This window comes from Gallus gallus, chromosome 1 (genome assembly GCF_016699485.2).
Source record: "Gallus gallus isolate bGalGal1 chromosome 1, bGalGal1.mat.broiler.GRCg7b, whole genome shotgun sequence".
Classification (NCBI taxonomy): domain Eukaryota; kingdom Metazoa; phylum Chordata; class Aves; order Galliformes; family Phasianidae; genus Gallus; species Gallus gallus.
The window spans coordinates 196,121,052-196,146,174 of record NC_052532.1 but is presented as its reverse complement, the minus strand read 5'-3'; the positions used below and the strand labels follow the sequence as shown (position 1 = coordinate 196,146,174).

At 66.9% G+C, this 25,123-nt stretch overlaps 4 protein-coding genes across 11 annotated transcripts; 3 read left to right on the top strand and 1 right to left on the bottom strand.

Annotated features, from left to right (window-relative positions):
• The first annotated feature begins 593 nt into the window (after window positions 1–593).
• On the top strand, window positions 594–8,550 carry TRIM3 (tripartite motif containing 3). 5 transcript variants are annotated; one of them, XM_422922.8, is made up of 12 exons: window positions 594–701; window positions 1,973–2,135; window positions 3,918–4,155; window positions 4,218–4,369; window positions 4,448–4,628; window positions 4,710–5,433; window positions 5,503–5,606; window positions 5,679–5,846; window positions 5,912–6,080; window positions 7,090–7,160; window positions 7,265–7,405; window positions 8,151–8,550. In XM_422922.8, exons 2-12 carry the CDS (start codon window positions 2,005–2,007, stop codon window positions 8,301–8,303), a joined length of 2,232 nt encoding a protein of 743 aa, XP_422922.3. In that variant the 5' UTR covers window positions 594–701; window positions 1,973–2,004; the 3' UTR covers window positions 8,304–8,550. The 5 variants fall into 5 exon arrangements, with proteins under 5 accessions (XP_422922.3, XP_004939021.1, XP_015136413.1 ...); XM_004938964.5 differs by having other exon boundaries at window positions 5,912–6,092; XM_015280927.3 differs by lacking the exon at window positions 594–701 and adding an exon at window positions 1,163–1,343 and having other exon boundaries at window positions 5,912–6,092.
• A 442-nt stretch (window positions 8,551–8,992) lies between these two features.
• Window positions 8,993–12,542, top strand: HPX (hemopexin). Its single transcript, NM_001396434.1, is given in 10 exon segments — window positions 8,993–9,064; window positions 9,322–9,392; window positions 9,503–9,583; window positions 9,922–10,076; window positions 10,365–10,518; window positions 10,640–10,852; window positions 11,328–11,435; window positions 11,521–11,651; window positions 12,042–12,189; window positions 12,269–12,542. Coding segments are annotated over 10 exon segments (1,353 nt in total). The 5' UTR covers window positions 8,993–8,999; the 3' UTR covers window positions 12,496–12,542.
• A 973-nt stretch (window positions 12,543–13,515) lies between these two features.
• Window positions 13,516–19,022, top strand: APBB1 (amyloid beta precursor protein binding family B member 1). Of its 4 annotated transcripts, XM_015280932.4 has the most exons (16): window positions 13,516–13,573; window positions 13,753–13,809; window positions 13,914–14,435; window positions 15,645–15,823; window positions 15,915–15,971; window positions 16,040–16,128; window positions 16,241–16,277; window positions 16,458–16,595; window positions 16,680–16,807; window positions 17,256–17,261; window positions 17,395–17,509; window positions 17,614–17,698; window positions 17,817–17,900; window positions 18,022–18,137; window positions 18,238–18,414; window positions 18,489–19,022. In XM_015280932.4, the coding sequence occupies exons 3-16, from the start codon at window positions 13,922–13,924 to the stop codon at window positions 18,654–18,656; spliced, it is 1,893 nt and encodes a 630-aa protein (XP_015136418.3). In that variant the 5' UTR covers window positions 13,516–13,573; window positions 13,753–13,809; window positions 13,914–13,921; the 3' UTR covers window positions 18,657–19,022. The 4 variants fall into 4 exon arrangements, with proteins under 4 accessions (XP_015136418.3, XP_046762924.1, XP_046762931.1 ...); XM_046906968.1 differs by lacking the exon at window positions 13,753–13,809; XM_046906975.1 differs by lacking the exons at window positions 13,753–13,809; window positions 17,256–17,261.
• Window positions 19,023–19,070: 48 nt separating this feature from the next.
• On the bottom strand, window positions 19,071–22,914 carry SMPD1 (sphingomyelin phosphodiesterase 1). The gene is given in 7 exon segments (XM_015280935.4): window positions 19,071–19,605; window positions 20,183–20,328; window positions 20,433–20,509; window positions 20,584–20,755; window positions 21,189–21,559; window positions 21,561–21,953; window positions 22,673–22,914. Coding segments are annotated over 7 exon segments (1,794 nt in total). The 5' UTR covers window positions 22,898–22,914; the 3' UTR covers window positions 19,071–19,195.
• Window positions 22,915–25,123: the final 2,209 nt, after the last annotated feature.

The following is a 25,123-nucleotide window of genomic DNA, read 5'->3' as shown; positions in this document are numbered from 1 at the left end:
CCTCAACAGAAACTCTGCAGCCTCTGTGCAGCCCGTGGACGTGCTCTGCCACCTCACTGTGCAGAAGTGCTTCCTGGCGTTCAGATCCTGAGCTCCATCCCCAGGGCCCTCCTTGAACCTGGGGCGGTGTGCCGAGTCTTTTCCTGCGCTTGTGTTTCCCCAGACCAGTAGCGGTGTCCAGATGTGGTTTAGCAGGCGCTGAGCAGAGCGGGGGCCGATGCCATCCCTTGCTCTGCATCTGCATCCTGGCAGTGCCCCCGTGCACACAGAGCAGATGTTCAGCAGCAGAGGGCCCAGGGCAGAGCCCCGTGGTGCTGCGCTGCCTCTCGGCTCCGGGCAGGGCGCAGCTCTGAGCCACCATCCCGAGCCCACCCACCCACAACCCATGTCCTATTTGCCCAGCTGTCCATAACGTCCTGCCCTGGGTGTGAGGACTGTGGGACGGAGTGCCCCAATCAAGGACTCGTCATCCCCCGCTCTCCCTTCCCCGCAGGTTTGTCCCCGGCTCTTCGGTTTCGTGTCCCCTCGCGGTGGCGGTGGGGCAGTGCCGGTGCCGATGACGGCACGAGGAATGTTGCCCGTCCGGTTCCGCCGCGGGCAACTCCGGGCCGGGGCCGCCGTGCGGCGGCTCTCAGGGGCTCTGCAGGACCGGCACTCCCGGTCCGGTCGGGGTACCTCCGTGCCCCCATGGCTCCGCGGAGGTGAGCGGGAGCGGCGCGGGGGGCGACACGGAGGGATGGGTTAGGGTTAGGGTTGGGATTAGGGTTAGGGCGGTCGGGTCGGGAGCTCCGCTCCCCACGCGAACTCTCCGGCAGCCTCACCGCCCCCCCTCTCCCCTCCACCCCGGCGATGCTGGGAGCGGGATACCGTTGCCGTGGCAACCGCCGGGTACCGGGGATGCGGGGAGCGCGCCCGGAGCCCCCCCCACTGCAGAGCCACAGCCCGGGCGAGACCATCGGCGGGGCGCGGAGGGGGCATTTGGTGCGCTTTTCCCGTGGGCGCCCGTGGGCGCCCCTCGCCCCGTTCCCACCGCCGGTTCCGAGCGGCTCTCCGGGCTCTGCGGGCCCCGGCGGGGCGGTCACGGGGGGGTTGAGCCCCTTTCGCGCTGCCGCGGGGACGCGCGGGGCCGCGCCCCCCCCGCAGTGGTGCGCGCCGCTCGGGCAGATGCGGCTGCGGAGCGCGCCCAGCCCTGGCGCAGTCCCCGCCGCGCCGGGCCGGGCCGAACCGAACCGGGCCGGGCTGAGCCGAGCCGCGGCGATGCGCGCTGCCGCCCCGCCGGCCCCGGCTGCCCGCGGCGGGGGCTGAGCCGAGCCGAGCCGAGCCGAGCCGAGCCGGGCTGGAAGGTGACAGCGCGGCCGCGGGGCGGGGCGGGGCGGGCGGCCGGGACACGGCCGGCACGGGTGGGGCTGTGCGGGGGGGTGCGGGGCCGCGGGCAGCGCTGCGCGAGGCGGGGGTGTGAGCGGCGCGGGAGGGGGGGGAGCGGGCGAGGGTGAGCACCGCCGGGCGGGCGGGGGCCGCGCAGCGCCATCCCGGTGCCGGTGCCCCGCGCCCCCCCGGGGCGGGGCGGATGGTGACGTCGCGGTGCCGGGCCTGCACAATGGCCGTCGGGGCGGGGCCGCGCCGGGGCCTGCAGCCGCGGGGCCGCCGCAGCGCCGTGAGCGGACGCGGGGCCGGGAGATAACGCCGCGGGGCGGGGGGGGTGGGGGGCGGCGCGGGGCGCCGGGAGCGGCGGTGCCCTCGGGGGGATCCGAGCGTGCGGCGCGTGAGGAGGGGGCGGCCGCGGGGCGAGAGGGAGCGCTGCGGGGGCAGCGGTGCGGTGCGGGGTGAGCGCTGCTGGGCGGGCGGGGTCGCTCCGGACCGGGGACTGCGCTCCTTCTGCCGGCGGTGCGGCTGCGGCCGGGCGCGGTGCGGGGCCGGGCGCGGTGCGGGGCGCGGTGCGGGGCCCGGCGCGCACTGACAGCCCCGCCCGCAGGCTGAGCGCCGCGGGGCCTCGGGGACGCCGCCATGGCGAAGCGGGAGGCCAACGCCAGTCCGGTGGTGCGGCAGATTGACAAACAGTTCCTGGTGTGCAGCATCTGCCTCGACCGCTACCGCAACCCCAAGGTGCTGCCGTGCCTGCACACCTTCTGTGAGAGGTGAGGCCCCTCCCGCCACCCCCCAGCACTGCACCGCATCGCGGCTGCTCCCTCTGCATCCCCTCTGCATCCTCGCGGCATCTTGTTGCGCCTCCATTGCATCCCCGCTGCATCCCCGCTGCATCTTGTTCCACCCTCGCTGCATCCCCGCTGCATCCCTGTTGCGCCTCCACTGCACCCTCCCTGCATCCCTGCTGTACGCTGGCCCTGCTGCATCTCCCTCACTGCATTCCTGCTGTGCCCTGCTGCCTCCAACTGCATCTTTGCTGCATCCCCACTGCATTCCCTCCCCCCCCCCATGTGCTGCACTGCATCCACCAAAGCATTTTCCCCGAAGACTTCTCGCGAGAGAGGGGCTTCGCTGCACCCCCATTGCCTGCACTGAGTGTCTGGACCCCCCGAAGCCCACTACATCCTCACTGTGTCCTCATTGTGTCCCACTGTGTCTCTGCTTGTGCCCCTCCGCTGCACCCTGACCCCCACTGCACCCCCTTACTGCACCCCACTGCACGTGTACTGCATCCTCAATGCATCCCCCACCGCACCTCCTGCAGGTCAGTGTGCTCACTGCGCTCCACAGCACTCACGCTGCATCCCTGCAGGGCCCCATTCCTCCCGCTGCATTCCCTTCCTTCCTGCAGCTCCTGCAGGAGCCAGGCTGGAGCTGCCGTGTCCCACTGTGTCCTGCTGAGCCTGCACTGCACCTCTCTGCCTCCAGAAAGTGCTTGCCTGCATTCCCACTGCCCTGCTGTGCCCCCTGCATCCCTTCTGCACTCCTAATGCTTCCAGACTGCATCCCCACTGTGTCCCCACTGTGCCGCACTGCATTGCCCGCCGTGTCCCTGCTGTGCCCCGCTGCCTCCAAGTTGTGCAGCACTGCATTCCCCCGCATGTCTCCAGCACAAGATGGGGCCACCCCACTCATCCTGGGAGCTGGGGTCCTGCTGCTCCCATGGCCCCAGAACCCCCATGATGTGGGCTGTGGCCACAGGGTTGTTCCTGTCCCGCAGTGCAGGGTCTGGATGGGGTGGGGGGGGGAGGGGACTGTAGCATGGCTGAGGGCTCTGTACTGACATCTGCTTTCTCTGTGCCCCCCCAGGCCTCTGCCCACCCCTGGCACTCCCCTGCTCCCGTCTGGCACAGCCCTGTCCTATCTATCCATCTGTCTGTCTGTCTGTCTGTCTATGGCCCCACGTTGAGGTCTCATAGCCAGCTGTCTGTGGGCCGTCCCCCCATCCCTGCCCATCCTGTCTGACCCCCAGCCCTGTCCCATGCTCCTGCCACATGCACTCTGATGTGCCATGGCACAGCCCCTGTCTGTCTGTCCATCTTACCATCTGCCACCCCCCCAGCCCCATCCCTTGCTCCCACCCATGCACCCCAGCGCACCCCATCACAGCCCCCATCTGTTTGTCCTCCCCCAATCACACCCCCCAGCCCTGTGCCACACACCCAACTGCACCAAGTCACAGCCCCATCCATCCTTCTGTCCATTGTCCATCTGCTCCCCCAGCCCTTTCCTCTGGTCCTGTCCTGTGCACCCCGAAGCGCTGTGGTGCAGCATCCCCTCTATCTGTCCACCCTCCCAGCCCCTTTTCCCGTGCCTCCCAATGCACCCATCTGTCCATCCTTTCCCCATCCCCGTCCCTCCATCGCACCCTGTGCCCCTCAATGCACCGTGGTGCAGCCTTTGTCCTCCTGCCCACCCCATCCCGGTGCCCACTGCCCCGCTCGCTGCCCGCGGGCGGCCCTGACCCTCTCGTTGTCCCCGTTCTGCCCCAGGTGTCTCCAGAACTATATCCCGCCCCAGAGCCTGACCCTGTCCTGCCCCGTGTGCCGCCAGACCTCCATCCTGCCCGAGCGTGGCGTGGCGGCCCTGCAGAACAACTTCTTCATCACCAACCTCATGGAAGTGCTGCAGCGCGACCCCGACAGCCGCGGCCCCCACCCTGGCCCGGGGCTGGACCCCGTCAGCGCCGTCACCGGGCAGCCCCTGTCGTGCCCCAACCACGAGGGCAAGGTGGGTGGCGGGGGGGGGGCGGGTGTGCCGCCGAAGGGGGGCCCTGAGCGCCACTGCCACAGGTGATGGAGTTCTACTGCGAGTCCTGCGAGACGGCCATGTGCCGCGAGTGCACCGAGGGCGAGCACCGGGAGCACGTCACCGTGCCGCTGCGCGACGTGGTGGAGCAGCACAAGGCGGCCCTGCAGCAGCAGCTGGATGCCATCCGCGGCAGGTAGGGGCACGCGGGGTGGGGGGTTTTGTGGGGTGCCAGGGTGGTGGCCGCCCTCCGTGCCCAGCGCCGGCTCCGCAGGCTCCCGCAGCTGGCGGCCGCCATCGCGCTGGTGTCGGAGATCAGCCAGCAGCTGGTGGAGCGCAAGAACGAGGCGGTGTCGGAGATCGGCAGCACCTTCGAGGAGCTGGAGAGGGCCCTGCAGCAGCGCAAGGGGCTGCTGGTGCGCGACCTGGAGGCCATCTGTGGGACCAAGCAGAAGGTAGCGCTCCCGGCGCTGTGGCACGGATGCGCGGCGCGGCGCGGCGGCGCTGCGGGGCTGCTGACGCTGCCCGGTCCGCAGGTGCTTCAGGCACAGCTGGAGGTGCTGCGCCAGGGCCAGGAGAACATCCTGAGCAGCTGCGCGTTCACGGAGCAGGCTCTGCACCACGGCACGGCGCCCGAGGTGCTTCTGGTGCGCAAGCAGATGAGCGAGCGGCTGAGCGCTCTGGCCAGCCAGGAGTTCCCCGAGCACCCGCATGAGAACGACCAGCTGGACTACGTGGTGGAGACCGACGGCGTGCGGAAGTCCATCCTCAACCTGGGAGTTCTGATCACCACCAGCGCCACGGCGCACAAGACGGTGGCCACGGGCGAGGGGCTGCGGCACGCGGTGGTGGGGCAGCCCGCTTCGCTCAGCGTCACCACCAAGGACAAGGACGGCGAGTTGGTGCGCAGCGGCAGCGCCTGCCTGCGCTTCGTGGTGACGGGGCCGGACGGCGGCGCTGCCGAGAGCGAAGTGCAGGACAACAAGAACGGGACCTACGAGCTGCTCTACACGCCGCGCGCCGAGGGCGACTTCCAGCTGTCCATCGCGCTGTACGGGCAGCCCATCCGCGGGAGCCCCTTCCGCGTGCGCGCCGTCAAAGCCAGCGATGTGCCGCCGTCCCCGGACGACGTGAAGCGCCGCGTCAAGTCGCCCAGCAGCGGCCACATCCGGCAGAAGGCGGTGCGGCGGCCCTCCAGCATGTACAGCAGCGGCAAGAAGAAGGAGAACCCCATCGAGGACGAACTCATCTTCCGCGTGGGTGAGCGGCGGCGGCGCTGCGGGGCAGCGGAGGCGCAGCGCCCTCTGACGTCTGTGCGTCCTCACACAGGGAGCCGCGGCCGGGAGAAGGGCGAGTTCACCAACCTGCAGGGCATCTCCACCTCCAGCACCGGCCGCATCGTGGTGGCCGACAGCAATAACCAATGCGTGCAGGTAGGAGCCCCCGGCCCCCGCCGTCCCCCAGCCCTTGGCCTGCCTAACCACCCCCCTCCCGACCTCCCCCAGGTGTTCTCCAACGAGGGGCAGTTCCGGCTGCGCTTCGGGGTGCGCGGCCGCTCCCCGGGGCAGCTGCAGCGCCCAACCGGCGTCACCGTGGACATGAACGGGGACATCATCATCGCCGACTATGACAACCGCTGGGTCAGCATCTTCTCCCCCGAGGGCAAATTCAAGGTGAGGTGGGGGCCGGCGCGGGGGGCGCGGGCACGGGGAGCCCTCTGATGCCATCCCTGCTGCAGACGAAGATCGGCGCCGGGCGGCTGCTGGGCCCCAAGGGCGTCGCGGTGGACCGCAACGGGCACATCATCGTGGTGGACAACAAGGCGTGCTGCGTCTTCATCTTCCAGTCCAACGGCAAGCTGGTCACCAAGTTCGGGAGCCGCGGCACGGCCGAGCGGCAGTTTGCAGGTACACTCGATGGTAATACCATGGGCACGGCCCTCCTCCTTACTGCATGCCTTGGGCTGCCTCTGCTCGGGGCCGGGTGAGTACTGCGCTCTGCCTGCGCTGCCGGGAGCCGTCCTGTGGCACCGCGGCACCCGGGGGTGGGGGTGGAGATGGGGCCGGGCTGGGCTCTGAGCTCGGATTCCAGCTCTGTGTTCTGGAGCCGGGCTCGGGTTCTAGGTTCCAGTTCTGGGACCTGGTTCTAGGTGCTGGATCTGGTTCTGGTGCTGCATGCTAGGGTTAGGGTTGGGGTCTTGGTTTCTAGGCTCTTGGTTCTAGTTTTGGGCTTAAGTTCTAAGTTCCATTTCTGGGTCCTGGTTCTGAATCTTGGCTCTAGTTCTGGTTCTAGTTCTGGTGCTGGCGCTAGGCTCAGGGTTCCAATTCTGGGTTCTGGATGCTGGTTTCTGAGCTTGTGTTCTAGGCTCCAGTTCTGGGTTCTCATTTTGAGTCTTGATTCTGAATGCTGTATCCGAGGGCTGAGATCCAGGTTCAAGTTCTGAGACCTGGTTCTGGGCTCTGGGCTCAGGTTCTAGTTTCAAATTCTGGATTTTGATTCTAGGTGCAAGGTTCTGGGCTTGGGTTCTAGGTCCCCGTTCTGGGTCCTGGGCTAAGGTTCTAGGTCCCAGTTCTGGGTCTCGGTTCTGGTACTGGACTCTGAGTTGCACTTCTAGGTTCTGGGATCTGGCTTTCAGTTCTGAGTACTGGATTCTTGGTTCTGGACTCCAGTTCTGGGTCCTGGTCCTTGGCCCTGTTTCTGGGTCTGGGTTCTGGGTGCTGGGCTCTGGGCTTGGGTTCTAGATCCCGGTTCTGGGTCCTGGCCACGTCTCCGGGTTCTGCCCCACGGGTTGGGTGCTGGGTCCTCCCAGCTCTGCGCTCCCCAGGGCCGGGCACCGCCTGCACTAATGCTGCCACGCACATTAACCCCACGGAGGGGTCCCGGTGCCCCCATCCCCTCTCAGTGCTGCTCCTCCAGGGCCACACTTTGTGGCGGTCAACAACAAGAATGAGATCGTGGTGACGGACTTCCACAACCACTCGGTGAAGGTGAGCGCGGCTGTGCCCATTCCCATGTCCTGCGGTGATGGCCGCGTGGTGACACCCCATGGAGACACCCCATGGAGACACCCCATGGTGACCCCCCTCCCCAGGTATACAATGCGGATGGAGAGTTCCTCTTCAAGTTTGGGTCGCACGGGGAGGGCAATGGGCAGTTCAATGCGCCCACCGGTGTGGCCGTGGATGCCAATGGGAACATCATCGTGGCCGACTGGGGCAACAGCCGCATCCAGGTGGGTCCTGCCCCGTTCCTGCCCCTCTCCCCCCAGCATGGCCCATTGCTGGCAGTGGGTCTGGGCAGGGATTGGGTCTGGGCAGAGAGTGGGGTGTGTGGCCCCACACTGGGACTGAGCCACAGTGTTGTTAAAGTTGCAAGAGCCCACTGAGACCATCAAGTCCAACAGTAGAATCGTAGAATTGTTGAAGTCATAGGATCATTAATGGGGGCAGCTGGGAGCAGAGCATGGGCAGAGCTGGTAAAGCCATGGGGATGGTGTAGGAACAGGGTGGGGTGGGGGCCACTGGGGTGGGGATGGGGTCTGTGTGCCCACGGGGACTGCTGAGCAGGGATAGGAAGTGTGCCCATGGGGCTATAGAGGCATGGGTAGGTGTGGGGGCTGTGCAGGGACATGCGTGAGTGTGTGCCCATGGGGGGCTGTGGGGGATGGGCGGGTGAGTGCCCATGGGGGGCTGTAGGGGATGAGTGGGTGCGTACCCATGGAGGGCTGTAGGGGATGAGTGGGTGTGTGACCATAGGGGGCTATAGGGGATGGGTGGGTGAGTGCACATGGGGGGCTCTATAGGGGATGAATGGATGTGTGCCGTGGGGGGCTATGGGGGATGGGTGTCTGTTTGCCGTGGGGGTGGAGGTGCAGGGATGGATGTGGTGCCCATGGAGAGCCACGGGAGGCGCTGGGGCTGCGGGCACAGGACGGGTGCTGCGCCCGGCGTTGGTGTCCCACCGTGGGGGTCCCGCAGGTGTTCGACAGCGCGGGGTCGTTCCTGTCCTACATCAACACGGCGGCGGATCCGCTGTACGGCCCGCAGGGGTTGGCGCTCACGTCGGACGGCCACGTGGTGGTGGCGGACTCGGGCAACCACTGCTTCAAGGCGTACCGCTACCTGCAGTGACCCCGCACGGCGCTCTGCGGTTCCGCCCCCCCCGCGCTGCACTTTAACCCCGCGCGGCGCGGAGCGGAGCCGTTCCCCCCTTCACCCCCCCCCACCCCCCAATGGCGCGGTGATGCTCCCGGGGGTGCGTGATGGGGGGCCGGGGGGAGGCCGGAGGCGGGCGGGGGAGGGCGGGGGGGGCCCGCAGCCCCCACGCGCTGTGTATGTACAAATCAATACATAATAAATAAATAAATCCGTAAATGTTCGGAGAGGACCGCATCCCGCGCCGAGGGGGGGGGGGGGGGGGGGGGGAGGCTGGCAGCGCGGGGCTGAATAATGGGCCGGGGGGGCGGAGAGGGCACTGCGGGACCCCCGGTGCGGGTGCGGGGCGCTGCTCCGGAGCTGCGGGTTCGGCCGCTCCGCGCCGTGTCCCGGTGCGCGTCGCGCTCCCCCCCCCCCCCCCCCCCAAATTCCCGAGCAAACAGCGGCATTTCCCAGCACGGGGGGGGCGGGGGTGGTGGTGCTGATAGGAAGCGGTTGGGACGGCTCCAGCCCCACCTGAACTGCCATGGGGTGTCCGTGCCCCCCCGCGCTGCCCCGGCCATGACCCCCCCGCGTTGTGCAATGGGCCCGGAGGTGGTGCGAGGCCTCCCCCAACCCCCCCACTCCGCGGAGCGCACTTAAAGCGGCGGCGGCGGAGCCGCACCGCACACCATGGGGGGGTCCACGGCTGCTCTGTGCCTCGCGGCGCTGCTGGTCCTGGTGGGCGGACGGCCGCTGTGAGTGTGAGCGGGGCAATGGGGCGGCAATAGGGCGGGGGGGAGGGGGGGTGTGTGCAAAGGACATTGGGGCTGCAGGAGGACGGGGCGGGGGGGGGGGGTTGCACGGAGCGCTGGATGTGTACAGAGCTGCGATAGGGGAGGGGGATGCATAGGGAGGATGTGTAGGGCGGGTGGGCTTCGGGACCCGGGGGTCCATTTGCGCTCCTTCAGTGTGGGGGCTGCGCCATAACCTTCGGTGCTGCCCCCCCCCCCAGGACTCAGCACAAACCCCACACACCTGGAGATGAGCACCCCCATGGGGCTGAGCCCCCCGGCAACGACACCGGTGAGGACTGTGGGATGGGGGGGGGGGGAAGGCGGGAGGGTCACAGCGGGCGCTGTGGAGCTGCGGGTGGCACCTGGGGGGGTCTGTGCCAACCTGAGCCCCCCCTGCAGCCCTGGCCCAGATCTGCGGGGATGAGGGTGGCTTCGACGCTGCAACGCTGAGCGAGAACGGCACCATGCTCTTCTTCAGAGGTAGGGAGGGGGCTGAGGGTGTGGGGTGGCGGTTGGGGGGTGTGGGGAGAAATGCGGTCAGGGGGAGATGGAGGTGGCACTAGGACGGGGGTAATGGGCTGTGGGATAAATGGAGTGTGGGAAGGGGAGAGGATAGGAGGGGATGTGAGAGGTGTGGGGAGATGTGGCATTGGAGTCCGGGAGGGAATGGGGTGTGTGGGGGGTGGTGTGTGGGGGAAATGGGGGGAGATGGGGTCTGTAGGGAGCAGGGATATAGGGAATGTGGATAAATGAGGGGTGGAGGTGGGACGGATTGGCTGTGGGGCAGTGCTGTGGGGTATCACAGTGCTCCTGCCCAGGAGGGGACGTGTGGGAGATCTCGGGGGAGGGACCCCAACCTCACAGCCGCCCCCTGGCTGAGTCCTGGCCTGAGCTGGAGGGCCCCGTGGACGCAGCGCTGCGCATCCACCGCCAGGATCACCCCGAGGAGCACCAGAGCCTCTACCTCTTCCAGGCACAGTCCCATGCTGGGGGTCTGGGCAGGGGGTTCCTGAGCTGGGGGTGCCGGGGTGGGGAGTCCCAGGCTGGGTATCCCAGACTGGAGGTCCTGGACTGGGCTGCTCCTGGATGTCGGGGGGCTGCCACTGTGTCCACGTCCCTGGGCTGCCCATGAGATGGGTGGTCCCGAGGCCCTGACCTGTTGGTTGAGTGCCAGGGATCGCCAGGGATTTCTCCCAGGGCCATCCCCATGGGGCTGGCCAGAGCTGAGAGCCTGGGTCTGAAGCTGTGGAGTTCATTGCAGGATGAGAAGGTCTGGTCCTATGCCGGGGGGCAGCTGCGCCCCGGTTTCCCTCGGCTCATTGGGGATGAGTTCCCGGGGGTCCCCGGAGGTCTGGATGCTGCTGTGGAGTGTCACCCCGAGGAGTGTGGTGGGGAGACCGTGCTCTTCTTCAAGGGTGAGCGCAGGGGGGGGGCTGTGGGGTGCCCGGGGCTGCGTGGCAGTGCCACACCATATGAGCCATGCTGCCCCATATGAGCCGTGCTGTGCCATACAAGCCGTTCCGCTCCCGTGCGCAGGGGATAAGGTGTTCTCCTTTGACTTGGAGCTGCGGGTGACGAAGGAACGCCCTTGGTTGGATGCGGGGCCGTGCGACGCAGCACTGCGCTGGTTGGAGCGCTACTACTGCCTGCAGGGCACCCAGTTCTATCGGTTCAGACCCCACAGTTGGGAGGTGCTCCCCGGGTACCCCCGTGATCTCCGTGACTACTTCATCCCCTGCCCTGGCCGAGGTGAGGCTCCCCTGGGGCTGTCCCAGGGTTCTGCAGCCTTCTGACATCCCAGGGACCCACCCTGGGGACCCACACACTGGAGACACATTGGGGACTCACATACTGGGGATGCGCTCTGGGAACTCACACTGGGGACACATTCTGGGGACCCACCCTGGGGAGCCATGTACTGGGAACACACCCTGGGGACCTGCTCTGGAGACCCACCCCGGGGAGCATCCCACGGACCCATCCTCGGGATGTCAGCCCAGGGATCTGCACCCTCATTACCCACTCTTGTGACCCCACACATACCCTGGGGACCCCCTCCTGCAGGACCCTGGGACCCAGCCCCAGGGTGGCCAAGGGATCCTCAGGTCCCCTCCATACAGTGGGGACCCCGCTGGCCATGCCGGCATCCCCCATCCCCATCCCATTCCCATCCTATCCCCATCCCATCCCCTGACCTCATGTCAGCACTGCCTCCAACCTGCAGGGCACAGACATGGGAACACCTCATGGGGCAATGCTGGTGACCGCTGCAGTGGGGAGCCCTTCCAGGCCATCACCTCTGATGACAGTGGCCGCATCTATGCCTTCCGTGGTGAGGGGCACAGGGGGTGGTGAGGGGCACGGGGGGTGGTGAGGGGCTGTGGGCCGTGGGGCCGTGGTGCTGATGTGTTCTGCAGGTGGGCTGTCATTCCGGCTGGACTCATGGCGGGATGGGTGGCACGCGTGGCCACAGGGACACAGCTGGCCGGGCCTGCAGGGTGATGTGGATGCTGCCTTCTCCTGGGATAAGCGCATGTATCTGATCCAGGTGGGCCCTCCCCTGGGGTGGTGCTGCCTGGGGACATCACCTGGCACCGGGCCTTTGGACTGTCACCGCCAGGAGAAAGGCAGAGGGTGGTGGCACAGCAGTGTCCCTCCATGGCTGTGCTGCTCCTGGCCTGTCTGTGTCCCTGGTACCTCCAACCCATGCCAGAAATGGCCTCATCCGGGGGCAGCCCCACAGCACTGACTGTCCCTGATGTCCCTGTGCCCACCCCATACCTATCCTCTACCCACCCACTGCCTAACCCCCACATTCCTGTGCCCACCCATGCCCATGAATGCCTGTGCCCATCTACGACAGTCCCTGTCTCCATGCCCATCCATGACTTTCCCCACTCCCACCTTATGCCCACTGATGCCCACCCACTCTCTGCAGGGCTCGCAGGTCTCCATCTACGTCTCGGGTAGAGGCGGCCACCAGCTGGTAGAGGGGTACCCACGGGCTCTGCAGGAGGAGCTGGGGGTCCCCAAGGCCGATGCCGCCTTCACTTGCCCCGGATCCGCAGAGCTCTATGTCATCACAGGTGGGCAGTGGATGTGTGGGGCCGGGTGGGGGCAGGACGGGGGTCCCCGTGGCGCTGGGTGACGGTGCTGTGTCCACAGGGGACCGCATGCAGCGCGTGGACTTGACAAAGAGCCCACGGCATGCGGATGAGCCACAGCCTCTGCCCTATGATGGCGTGGACGGGGCCATGTGCACAGCTGATGGCATCTACCTGCTGCGTGGGGACAGATACCACCGCCACAGGGACGTGGCTGAGCTGCTGGCCGCCCACCCACCTGCAGACCCCCCCAGCATCGCTGTCGATCTGTTCCACTGCGCACAGTGAGCGCAGCCCCCCGACCCCTCAGGGTGCAATAAAGGCTATGGAGTCCCTGCCCTGCTCTGTCTGTGCCTCAGTGTGGGGGTGGGGGGGTCAGCACGGCTGGGCTGTACTGGGCTGTGTTGGGCTGTACTGGGCTGTGTTGGGCTCTGTTGGGCTGTACTGGGCTGTGTTGGTCAGCACTGGGTTGTACTGAGCTGTATTGGGCTGTACTGGGCTGTGTTGGGCTGTATTGGGCTGTACTGGGCTGTGTTGGGCTATACTGGGTTGCATTGGTCTGTGTTGGGCTGTACTGGGTTGTATTGGGCTGTGTTGGTCTGCACTGGGCTGTACTGAGCTCTACTGGGCTGTGTTGGGCTGTATTGGGCTGTACTGAGCTGTACTGGGCTGTGTTGGGCTGTACTGGGTTGTACTGAGCTGTACTGGGCTGTGTTGAGCTGTACTGGGCTGTACTGAGCTGTACTGGGCTGTGTTGGTCCGCACTGGGTTGTACTGGGCTGTACTGGGCAGTACTGGGCTGTGCTGAGCTGTATTGGGCCATGTGTATTCAGACTGGATATTAGAATCAATTTCCTCCCCCAGCAGTGGTTGGGCGCAGCGCTGCCGTGCTGTGCCGTGCTGTGCCGAGTCGCGCTGCTCAGTGCTGCCCTCCGCTGTTCGGTTCCGGGCCGAACCGGGCCGAGCCGCCCCTATGGGTGCTCTCCCAGCTCCCTCCGTGCCGCAGCGCTCCGTGCCACGCCGTGCTGTGCTCTACGTGTGCCGTGTCGTGCGGTGCCGTGCTGCGCTATCCCGCACCGTGCCGTGCCATCCTGTGCCATTCTGTGCCATGCCGTGCCGTGCCGTGCCGTGCTATGCCACGCCGTGCCGTGCCTTTCTGTGCCATTCTGTGCCGTGCCATGCCATGCTATGCCGTGCCGTGCCGTTCAATTCGGTGCCATTCGGTGCCATTCGGTGCCATTCCGTGCCGTTCCGTGCCGTGCCTCCCCGCAGCATCTCATTCTGTGTCACTCCGTACCGCTCCGCCCCGCACTCGGAAGCGGAAGCCGATCCCCCCCGCACCCCCCCGGCAGCGGAGCCGCCGCAGGTACCGGAGGGGCCGAACCGGGGCCCCGCTCCCCCCCCTCTTCCTCGGGGCCGCATCGCGGGGCCGTGCGGGGGGTGGGGTGGGGGGGGTACCGCAGTGCGGGGGGGCGATGCGGGGAGCGGGGATGCGGCGGGGGGCACTGCGGAGGGGTCACCCTGTGCCCCCGCTGCCCCCCATAGGCCCCATGGACGCGGAGCTGCCGGCGCCGCGGGGGCTGTAGGAGCCGCAGCGCGAAGGTGAGAGCCGGGAGTTGGAGGGGGGGGGGGGGGGGCGGTGCGGGCCGGGGGTGCCCCGCTCTGATCCAACCCCCCCTCCCCCCGTACCTCCAACCGCCCCCCAGGCCCCACCATGTCGGGGTCGCTGAGCAAACGCAGCGATGTGGCCAACGACAACAGCTGCCTGGGCCCGGCGGGGCTGAGCCTGGCGCTGCGCGGCCCCCCCGAGGCGCTGCCCCCCCCCGAGGAGCCCCCGAGCACCAAATGGCTGAAGGACGGGCAGAACCTGCAGCGCCGCGCGGCCGAACGCGATCAGAACCGCAACGAAGTGCGGCCGCCCCCCGAGCAGTCGGAACTGAGCGCCCGCAACGCCCGCAACGCCGCGGCGGGGGGAGCGCCGCTGATCGAGGACGAGGAGGAGGAGGAGGAGGAAGAAGAGGACGAGGACGAGGACGGCGATTCCACGCCGGTGCAGAGCGACCCGACCACGGGAGAGTCGGAGCCCAGCGGGGAGAGAGCGCTGCGGGAGCCCGGCCGTAGTGCCAGCCGCCTCTTCGGGCCCCGCAGCGGCACGGCCAGCGACGAGGACTCCAGCTGGGCCACGCTCAGCCAGGGCAGCCCGGCCGGCAGCTCTCCCGATGATGCAGGTGGGCCCCGCGCTCCGCTCCGCCCCCCCGCGCCGTGCCCTGCAGCCCCCCGGCCCCGCGTGCCGCCCCGCAGCCCCATGCGGTGCCCCACGTCCCGATGCTGTGGGATAAGGGGGAACGGTTTAAAGTGAGGCAGGGGAGGTTCGGGTTGGATATGAGGAGGAAGTTTTTCCCCCAGAGGGTGGTGACGCACTGAACAGGTTGCCCAAGGAGGCTGTGGATGCCCCATCCCTGCAGGCATTCAAGGCCAGGCTGGATGTGGCTCTGGGCAGCCTGGGCTGCTGGTTGGCGACCCTGCACATAGCAGGGGTTGGAACTGCATGAGCACTGTGCTCCTTTGCAACCCAGGCCGTTCTATGGCTCTATGATGCTCTGCCCTGCAGGTCCCATGCACTGCCCTGCAGCCTGCAGGAGCTGCTCCCGATGCTCTGCCCCCAAAACCCACACACAGTTCCACAGCCCTGGGCCCAATGCTCTGCCCTGTGGCCCCACGCTCAGTCCTCTGGCCCCCAGCCCCCCACCCCCCTCCTCAGTCCTGGTGCTCTGCCCCACCAGCCCTGGCTCCTGTGTGCCGCCCTCCCCTGCTGTGCCCATTGGAGGCCCTTGGCTGCCCGGCCTCATCTCCCTGCCTCAGCCCCACTATGACCTGTGCCCCCATCCTCACAGCACAGCACTGCCCCCCAGGCCCTGCCCACTTCATACCCCCTGCACTGCATTGCTCCGGCCATGCTGTGCACCCAAAGCCTCATCCGTGCTGTGTCCCCATGCTGTCCCCACTCACGTCATTCCTGCTGTGTCCTCGCTGTCCCCCGGCACCCTTCCCTGCTGTGACCCAGCCCTGCAGCCCCGTCCCCATCTGTCTGTCCCCATAGCCCTATCCCAGCCCCCCCCATCCGCACATCCCACCCCCTGTTGGTGCTTCCCCTGGCGATGCCGTCAGCGGTTGCCGGGGAAACGCCAGGGCTGGGGTGGGCAGGTGAGGGATGGAGATGGACCAGGATGGGGATGGATGGGACCGGGATGGACCGGGACGGGGATGGGGTGGGGTGGGACGGGATGGGGCCACCCCACGGCCCCCAGGACCCCTCACGATGGGGGGCCGTGGTCTGGCTGTGCCCTTCCCTTTCCTCATGCAGAGGGGCCCTGTGCCCCGCCTGGCTCGGTGGGGAGATGCAGCCTCATCCCCCCCCTCCCCCCCACGCCCCCTAGATTCCTTCTGGACCCGCAACTCCTTTGAGACAGACTCAGACCTGCCTGCGGGATGGATGCGGGTGCAGGACACCTCGGGCACCTATTATTGGCACATCCCCACCGGCACCACGCAGTGGGAGCCTCCGGCAGGGCTGGCGCGTGGCTCGGGGGGCAGCACCCCCTGCGAGGAGCAGTCGGTGAGTGGGGGGGTGTGGGGGGTGAGTGGGGGGTGAGTGGGGGGCTGCCCCATGGCACAGCGTGGAACTGAGCTGCCCGCTCTGCCTGCAGCTTGCCTGGACCGGCTTCGCCCCGACTGAGCGCTTTGACGACAATGACTTCTGGAAGGCGAGTGGCTGTCTGGGGGGGGGAAGGTCACACTGTGCCCAGCTCTGATACCCCCTCCGCTCCCCCAGGACCCCACGGCTGAGGAGGAGGTGGACGGTGAGGCTGGAACACAGGACGTGGAGCCGCTGGCACCAGACCCGGCCTCGCTGGGCGGCAGGTGGGGGCTGCAGGGGCTGAGCAGGGGCACGGCAGCCCGGTGCTTGGGGTGATGCCAGGAGCAGGTGGTGGCAGGCGGTGGCACACGGTGACAGCTACTCTCACCCTTGCAGCGTGGCTCTGACTGAAGAGGACGAGCCTGGCTCTAAGGTAGGCGGCGGTGGTGGGAGCTGAGCGCTGCCCTCTCCTGGTGGGGGGGCTCCTGCCCAGCTCCCCCTGCCCCAGTGACGCAGGGCGCAGTGCTGTCAACGCTGCGGGGAGGGCTCTGTGCTGCCCTCCCTGCACGGGGTTGTGGGGGCCGGGCCGTGCCCACCCCGCCGTGCCCCGCAGAGCTTCGCCGTGCGCTCGCTGGGCTGGGTGGAGATGAGCGAGGAGGAGTTGGCACCTGGCAGGAGCAGCGTTGCTGTCAACAACTGCATCCGCCAGCTGTCCCTGCACCAGCACGACGCGCCCGGCGCATGGGGGGGGGTGAGTGCCCCCCACGCAGCCCACGTCCCCGGCCCCCGCTGCCCACAGCCCACACCTCCCCCTAGCCTGGTGTTGCCCTCCCAGGGCCGGGCCATGCTGCTAATCCTGCAGAGCCAGACGCTGAAGCTGGTGGACCCGCAGGACCAGAGCCTGCTGCATGCACAGCCCGTGGCCAGCATCCGCGTCTGGGGTGTGGGGCGTGACAGTGGCAGGTGGGGGCATGGGGACTCATGGTGGGGATGGCACGTGTGGGCTGTGTGGGATCTTCTGGGCATGTGGAAGGGGCACTCAGGGACCATGTGAGGTCTGCTGGGTAGTACAGAGGGGTGTCTGAGTGCAGGGGGTGGGCACTACACAGGACCTGGGGTGGGTCTGTGCACCTGGGGGGGCATAGGGGGGGCCCCGTGCATGCAGAACGCTGGGCGCTGGTGCATCTGTTTGCGTGTGGGGTGTGGTGGGTCCCATGCACGCAGGATGTGGGAGATCCGTGTGTGTGCAGGGAGTGGGGCTGGGGGGTCCTGTGCAATGAGGGTGAGGGTCCTGGGGTGGGTGGGAGCCTCGTGGGCTGGGTGCCGGGCTCTGTGCTTCGGGGTGGGGGCACACCTGGCCTCGCTGACTCTGTTCTCTGGCTCTCTCCTGCTGCTCTGGCTGGGCACCCAGGGAGAGGTAGGGCAGCACCGCAACCCCAACCCCCGCCCACATTGTGCTGCGCTGGGAGCTCGGCGGTGGGCGGGGGGGTGTGGGTGGGCCTCGGGGTGTGGTGGTGGTGGGGGGCTCTGAGCGTAGCCCTTCCCTGCAGGGACTTCGCCTACGTGGCGCGGGACCAGCTGACGCAGATGCTCAAGTGCCACGTCTTCCGCTGCGAGGCCCCTGCCAAGGACATCGCCACCAGCCTGCACGAGGTCTGCTCCCAGGTGAGCCTGCGGCGGCCCCAACCTGCTGCCCCCACCGTGGGGATGGAGGTCGGGGCTGCAGTGTGATGGAGCCACGGGGCCACGGCCCCCTCCTCCCCCCCCAGATCATGGTGGAACGACGAAGTGCCCGGGCGCTGGCTAACGGCCTCTCCGTGGACGCCTCTAGGATGGTGGAGATCCCCTTCCAGGGTGCGGTGCAGTGGGGGCCCGGGGGGCTCGGGGTGGGTGGGTACGCGGGGTGGGATGGATGGGGGCTGCTGGGTGCGGGGGGGGGGGGGCAGATGATGACGTTGTGCCGTGCCCGCAGTGGAGTTCCCGGCGCCCAAAAGCGAGGTGGTGCAGAAGTTCCCCGTCTGTTACCTGGGCTGCGTCCCCGTCGCCAAACCCGTGGGTGAGCCGTGGGGTGAGGCGGGGGGAGGCAGGATGGGGTGTCCCGAAGGTGCGTGTGGCTGTGCCGAGCGGGGTCCTCCCGCACCCCCCGACCCCCCCCCCCCCCGGTGTGCCCATCCCAGGCATGGACGTCATCAACGCGGCGCTGGAGGCGGCGTTGGCCACCAGCAGCAAAGAGCACTGGACGCCCATCGTGGTCAACGTGGCACCGGCCACGCTCACCATCACCCACGAGCAGGTGCGGTGGCCGCCTCCCCATCCCCGCTCCCGTCCCCATCCCCATCCCCATCCCCATCCCCATCCCCGTGCCGTCCCCAATCCCGGCGCTGTGCCCGCAGACAGAGGCGGTGCTGTGCGAGTGCCGCGTGCGGTTCCTCTCCTTCATGGGCGTGGGCAGAGACGTGCGCTCCTTCGCTTTCATCATGGCCAGCGCGCCCGGCGCGTTCCGCTGCCACATGGTGTGGTGTGAGCCCAACGCGGCGGGGCTGAGCGAGGCGCTGCAGGCTGCCTGCATGGTGAGTGCCCCCCCCCGCCCCGCATCCCCCCCCGCCCCGCGCCCGCCCCGCTCCCGCTCACCCGCTGCCCCCAGCTGCGCTACCAGAAGTGCTTGGACGCGCGGCCCCAGGCCTCCAGCTCCTGCCTGCCCGCGCCGCCCGCCGACTCGGTGGCACGCCGCGTGGGCTCCACCGTGCGCAAGGGCGTGCAGAGCCTGCTGGGCAGCCTGAAGCCCAAGCGCCTGGGGGCACAGACGCCGTGATGGGACGGAGGCGATGGGAGCGCAGCCACCGGACCCCACCGCTGCCGGCGGGACGGCACCGGGACGGGGCGGCCGTGCCGGAGCCGCGTGCCCGCCGGGGCGCGTGTGTGTGTGTGTGAGTGTCTCCAGGCGGGCGGCGCGGCTGCATCCCGTACGTGGGTCCCGGTGCCGTGGGGCGGCCGTGGGGCAGGGGGTCGGGCCGGAGTCCTGCCCTGCGCGCGGGGCTGGGGCGGGGCGCTGCCCGCCTGATGCATGCAGTCTAACCTGCAGCGTGGGGACCCTCGGGGGCCGCCCGGCTCCCAGCCGCCCCTCCTGCTGTAACAGAGATCTGTGTTGTACTAAATAATTAATAAACCCATTCCACCAGCCCGGCCTGCCCCCGTCCCTGCGGCACCGTGGGCCAGCAGCCGCCTCTCCGCCACCACCAGCCTTTATTACACAGCCCGGGGGGGGGGCCTCCTCCTGCCTTCCCCCCTCCCCCCACACACACCAGGGTTCACGGGGTGCCCATCCCCATCTCCACGGGTCCCACAGAGCTCTCAGCAGAGCCGCCGCTGCCTCCAGAACTCCTGGATCTGCCGGAAGGGTCGCGCTGGGCGCAGCGGGCGGCACAGGTTGGGGTCGGCGGAGCGGCCGGTGCGCAACGCGCAGAGCAGGGCCGCCTTGCAGGCCTCCAGGCACGGCTCACGGGGAGGGTGGCCCTTGTGGAAGTGGTACCAGAAGCGCTGGAAGAGCCGCTCGTCATCCTGGAAGCGGCGGATGAGCAGATCCCAGTCGGCGGGGAAGGCGCTGGCCATGCCGTACGCCTCACGGGCGCCATACAGGCGCTGCCAGCGCGGCTCAGCGCCCGGCACGTTGGCCTCGGTCAGGTTGAGGATGAAGGTCTCATGGTCCAGCACGGCGTGCGAGCTGCCGGGGTAGGAACCATCCACCTCATACACACGGTACCCTGGGGACAAAGATCACAGGTTGGGGAACCTCCTACGGAGATGTGCAGCATGGCAAAGGGAGGGATCTGGGGAGACCTCGCCGCAGCCTTCAGTCCTTAAAGGGAGGTTATAAGCAGGAGGAGAGCAACTTTACATGGGCAGATTGTGACGGGACAAGGGGATAGGCTTCAAACTAGGAGATGAGGTCTAGGTCAGATGTGAGGAGGAAACTTTTTCTCCAGAGGCGGTGAGGCCCTGGCATTGCTGCCCAGAGTGTGGGTGCCCCATCTCTGGAGGTGCTCGAGGCCATGGATGGGCCCTAGGCAGACTGAGCTGGGGGAGCACCCAGCCTGTAGCAGGGGTGGGGCTGGGGGCCTCGGGACCCCTTCCATCCCAACCATTCTGGGGTTCTACGATCTTTAAGGACTTTACCAACTCAAGGCATTCTATGGCTCTGCAATCTATAAGGTCCCATCCAACCCAACTGTTCCGTGCAAGGACCCTTCCAACCCAACCGTTCCATGGTTCCATTGCAGTGTTTGGGGCTGTGGGGCCACCACCAGGAGGGGCCGCAGTGGCGTTGGACTGAGGGCTCACCGGGGTTGAGGTTGATGTAGGTTGTGACGCTGGGTGCCACGAAAGCCACGGACACGGGCCGAGTCAGCGTCTCCTCATCGTAGAACATCTCAAACTCATCCACGTGCGTGTGCCCAAAGAACTGCGCGGCGATGGTGCCCTCAAACCTGTGTGTGGGGTGCTGCAGTGAGCGTGGCTGTGCCGGGCTGTCCCCGGTACCACCCCCCCCCTCGTGGGGCTGGCAGGCAGCCCAGTGCCCCCCGGGGCCAACCTGTTCACGATGCGGTAGTAGTTCCAGCTCCAGCTGCGCAGGCAGTGCGCTGGGGGGATGTGCCCAATGATGTGCACCTGTGAGGGCAGTTGGGACAGCGCTGACAGTGGGCACGGGGCTTTGGGAACCCCCCCATCTCACTGACCCCCACCTTCTCGCCGTCACGCTCAGCAGCTTCCAGCACCCCCACGAGCCACTGCAGCTGCCCCGCGGGGTCGGTGGAGTTGATGAGCAGCCAGAAGTTGGCCTGGGAGCAGAAGTTCATGTTGAGGGAAACGAGGCGCAGCCCCGGCCACACCTGTGCCGTGTAGAACCCAGCGGCTCTGGAGGGAATGAAGGGTCAGAGAATCACAGAACCACGAAGGCTGGAAAAGGCCTCCGAGATCTCCGAGGCCGACCCCAGCCCACCCACACCGTGCCCACCGAGCCCCTCCGTGCCACATCCCCACAGTGCTGGAACACCCCCAGGGACACTGACCCCACCACCTCCCTGCACGGTCTGTTCCAGTTGGACCGGATGGTCTCGTAGGTCCTTTCCAACCTTGTGATTCTATGATTCCAGGACTCTTTGGAGAAGGAATTTTCCCCGATTGCCAACGTGAACCTCCCCCGGTGCGGTTTGAGGCCATCACCCCTCATCCCATCACCGTCACACGGTCAGCACTGCGGTCAGCGCCGGCTGCGGGGCTGCGCCGTGCCCCGCCTCCCCCCCCGCGCAGCGCCCTGAGCGGCTCCCAGCCCCGAGCTGGCACCCACCGGAGGGTCTTCAGAGCCGCGGGGGGCAGCCAGTCCTGCCAAGCCTCGGCCATGGCATCGTAGAGCCACGCGGCCGACTGGTTGCCGCGCACGTAGGGCGGGGGGAAGGCATTGACGGGGGTGGCCTCGTGGTTGCCCACAGCCGGGAAGACGGGCAGCGCTCCCAGCTGGCGGCGCAGCAGCGCGCTGACGGTGCGCAGCGCCAGCAGCTGATCCTCGCGGCGCTGCTGCCACACGTCGTGCGCCGGGATGTCGCCCGTCCAATACGCGGCAGCGAAGGGCCCCTCCTGGCGCAGCCCGGCCAGCAGCGAGGCGATGGTGCGCAGCGGAAGGTCGCACTTCCCGTATTCGCCCCAAAAACCGGCACCGCCCGGACCGGGCAGCGCGGGGGCCGCGGCAGCACAGCGGGTCGGGGCAGGACGGGTCGCTGCCCGCCGCGTAGCGCCGGTCCCAATGCAGGTCGGTGAGGAACAGCACGCGGGCGGTGGGCGCGCCGGGCGGCGGGGGCTGCGGGGGCCGCACCGGGGGTTTGGGGGCGGCGGGCAGGGAGATGTTCCAGGAGCCCAGGATGTCCCAGCGGCCGCAGCGCGGGCCCAGCAGCAGCCCGCACGCCTCGGTCGGGCGCAGCACGGAACGAGCCCAGGCGGCCACCACGTCGCGCTGGAAGAGCTGCACCGCCTGCTGGCAGATCTCGGCCCGCGCCAGGCGCAGCTCCCGGCACAGCCCTGCGGCCACGCGCCCCACACGCACCACGTTGGGCTCCAGCTGTGGAGAGCGGGGAGCGGGGCTGTGAGACCGGCAGCGGCTGCCCCTTCCCCTCCTGTTCCCTTGCCTTCCCTTCCCCTTCCCCTCCAATTCCCTTCCCTTCCCCTTCCCCTCCAATTCCCATCCCCTCCAATTCCCATCCCCTTCCCTTCCCTTCCCTTCCCTTCCCTTCCCTTCCCTTCCCTTCCCTCCCCTCCCCTCCCCTCCCCTCCCCTTCCCTCCCCTTCCCTCCCGTTCCCTTCCCTTCCCCTCCTATTCCCTTTTCTTTCCTTTCCCTTTCCCTTCCCCTTCCCCTCCCCCTCCTATTCGCTTCCCCTTCCCCTTCTTTTCCCATCCCATCCCCTTCCCCTCCCTGCCCCCTTCCCTTTTTCATTTCCTTCTCTCCCCGTTTCCTCCCCTTTATCATCTCCCTTCCCCCCTTTACCACCCGGCAATGTCCGCTCCCCCCCCGCCCCGTGTCCCCGTCCGCCCCGTCCCGTGACCCCACCACATGTCACAACCTGTCCCGTCCCGTCCCGTCCCTGCGGGGGCTGTCACGAGTCCCGCCCCATCCCCGTCCCGTGACCGTCCCAGCCTCGCTGACCCCGTTCCCGTGTTGCTCCTCGACGCCGTCCCTACGCCCTCCCCGTCCTTTCCCGCTCCCCCCTCATCCCGTCCCGTCTCCGATCCCCCCCCACCTCTCCGACCCCCCTCCCCGCCCCGTCCCGCCGATCCCGGACCTGCAGCGCGAGGTCGAGCGCCCCGAACAGCAGCCGGCAGCCGGGGCACGTCAGGTTCCGCCACCCCCAGCGCGGCCCCGCGGCCTCCAACAGCGCGGCCCCGGGCGGCGGCTCCGCCGACACCGACACCGACACCGCCGTCAGCACCGCCACCGCCGTCAGAACAGCGCCCAGCGGGGACGGCCGCCCCGCCGCCCAAACGGAGCGCCCACCCCGCGCCGCCATGGCCCCGGGACGGCTGCGGGGGGCGGGGCCAGCGAGGGGGCGGAGCCAACCAGGGGGCGGGGTCTGAGCACGTGGGCGGGAGGAGAGCGGCCTCCGAGTAAACAGCGCCCAGGGCACGACGGGAGGGCGTGGGGCATTCTGGGAGATGGAGTCCTGTGGGCATTCTGGGAGATGGAGTCCCGTAGTGCATTCTGGGTTATTGAGTACTGTGGGCATTCTGGGAGATGGCGTCTGTTGGGGCATTCTGGGTGATGGAGTCCCGTGATGCATTCTGGGACATGGAGTCCTGTGGGCATTCTGGGTTATGGAGTCCTGTGGGCATTCTGGATTATTGAGTCCTGTGGGCATTCTGGGATATGGCATCCTGTGGGCATTCTGGGACATGGAGTCCTGTGGGCATTCTGGGAGATGGAGTCTGTTGGGGCATTCTGGGCTATGGAGTCCTGTGGGCATTCTGGGATATGGCATCCTGTGGGCATTCTGGGACATGGAGTCCTGTGGGCATTCTGGGAGATGGAGTCTGTTGGAGCATTCTGGGTTATGGAGTCCTGTGGTGCATTCTGGGATATTGAGTCTCTTGGGGCATTCTGGGTGATGGAGTCCCATGATGCATTCTGGGACATGGAGTCCTGTGGGCATTCTGGATTATTGAGTCCTGTGGTGCATTCTGGGAGATGGAGTCCTACTGGTGATTATGGGAAGTGGAGTCCTATTGGTAATTGTGGGAGATAGATGACCATTATAGACATTATGGGAGATTAATTCCCATTGGGTTGAAGTCAGAGATGATGTCTCGTTGGGGACATAAGAAAGATGGAGTCCTAGTGGTAATTATGGGACATCGAGTCCCATTGGGGCATTTTGGAGATGCAGTCCTTGTGGTGGGTATAAGGGATGGAGACCTGTAGGTACCTCTGAGAGATGGAGTCCCGCAGGCAGTGTCAGAAATGGAGGCTCATGGGTAATGATGGGAGAAGGTCCTGTTGGGGGACGAGGGGGCATGGATTCCCATTGGGCATTATGGGAGATGGAGTCCTGCTGCAGGCCTGGGGGACGTGGAATCCCACTGGAGGCCTGGGGGATGCAGAATCCCACTGGGGACTGGGGGGTGTGGAGTCCCATTGTAGCACTTTCAGACATGGGGACTTGGTGGTAGGCTCAGGGAGATGAAACCCCATTGTGTCAAGGTCAGAGATGGAGTTATACTGGGGCCCTATGAGAGATAGAGTCTTATTGGTAATTACGGGAGTTGGAGTCCCATTGGGGGCTGGGGACGTGGAGTCCCCTCGTGGCATTTTTTGAGATGGAATCATGTTGGCAGAGTTTGGGAGATGGAATCCCATTGTTAATGTGTCATAGCCATAGGTGAAATTTCATTGGGGGCATGCTGGGAGATGGAACCCATGAGTGACAACGTGGGAGATGGAGTCCTGTTGCAGGGCTGAGGGACATGGAGTCCTGGTGACAGACTATGGGAGAAGGAGTCCTGCTGGCAGACTGGAAAACGGAGTCCCAGATGTAATTATGGAAGATGGAGATCCATTGAGCATTATGAGAGGTGGAGTCCTATTAGGTCAAGGTCAGAGGTGGAGTTGTACTGAGGCTGTATGAGAGATGGAGTCCCATTGGTCATTGTGGGAGTCCCACTGGTAACTGTGGGAGGTAGAATCCTGTTTGGGGACTGATGGACATGGAATCCCATTGGGGCATTTTGGAGATGGAGTCTTGTTGGGGGATTCGGAGAGATGGAGTCCCAGTGGGCACTGTGGGAATTGGAATCATAGAATCATAGAATCACACAATCCTTAGAGTTGGAAGGCACTTTTAAAGATCATGTAATCCGACTGCCCTGCAGTGCACAGGGAAACCACGGGTAGATCAGGTTGCCCAGGGTCTGGTCCAGCCTCACCATGAAACTCTCCAGGGATGGAGCACCCACCACATCTCTGGGCAGCCTGTTCAGTGCCTCACCACTCTCACTGTAAAAGGCTTTTTCCTTTTATCCAGCCTGAATCTCCCCTCTTTGAGCTTGAAGCCATTTTCCCTTATTCTGTCACCACAGGCCCTGCTCAAGAGTCTGTCCCCTTCTTTCCTGTCGCTCCCCTTTGGATACTGTCAGGCCGCTCTCAGCTCACCTCGCAGCCTTCCCTTCTCTTCTCCATCTGAACAGGAGGGCTGTTCCATCCCTGGGATCATTTTTGTGGCCCTCCTCTGAATGCTCTCCAA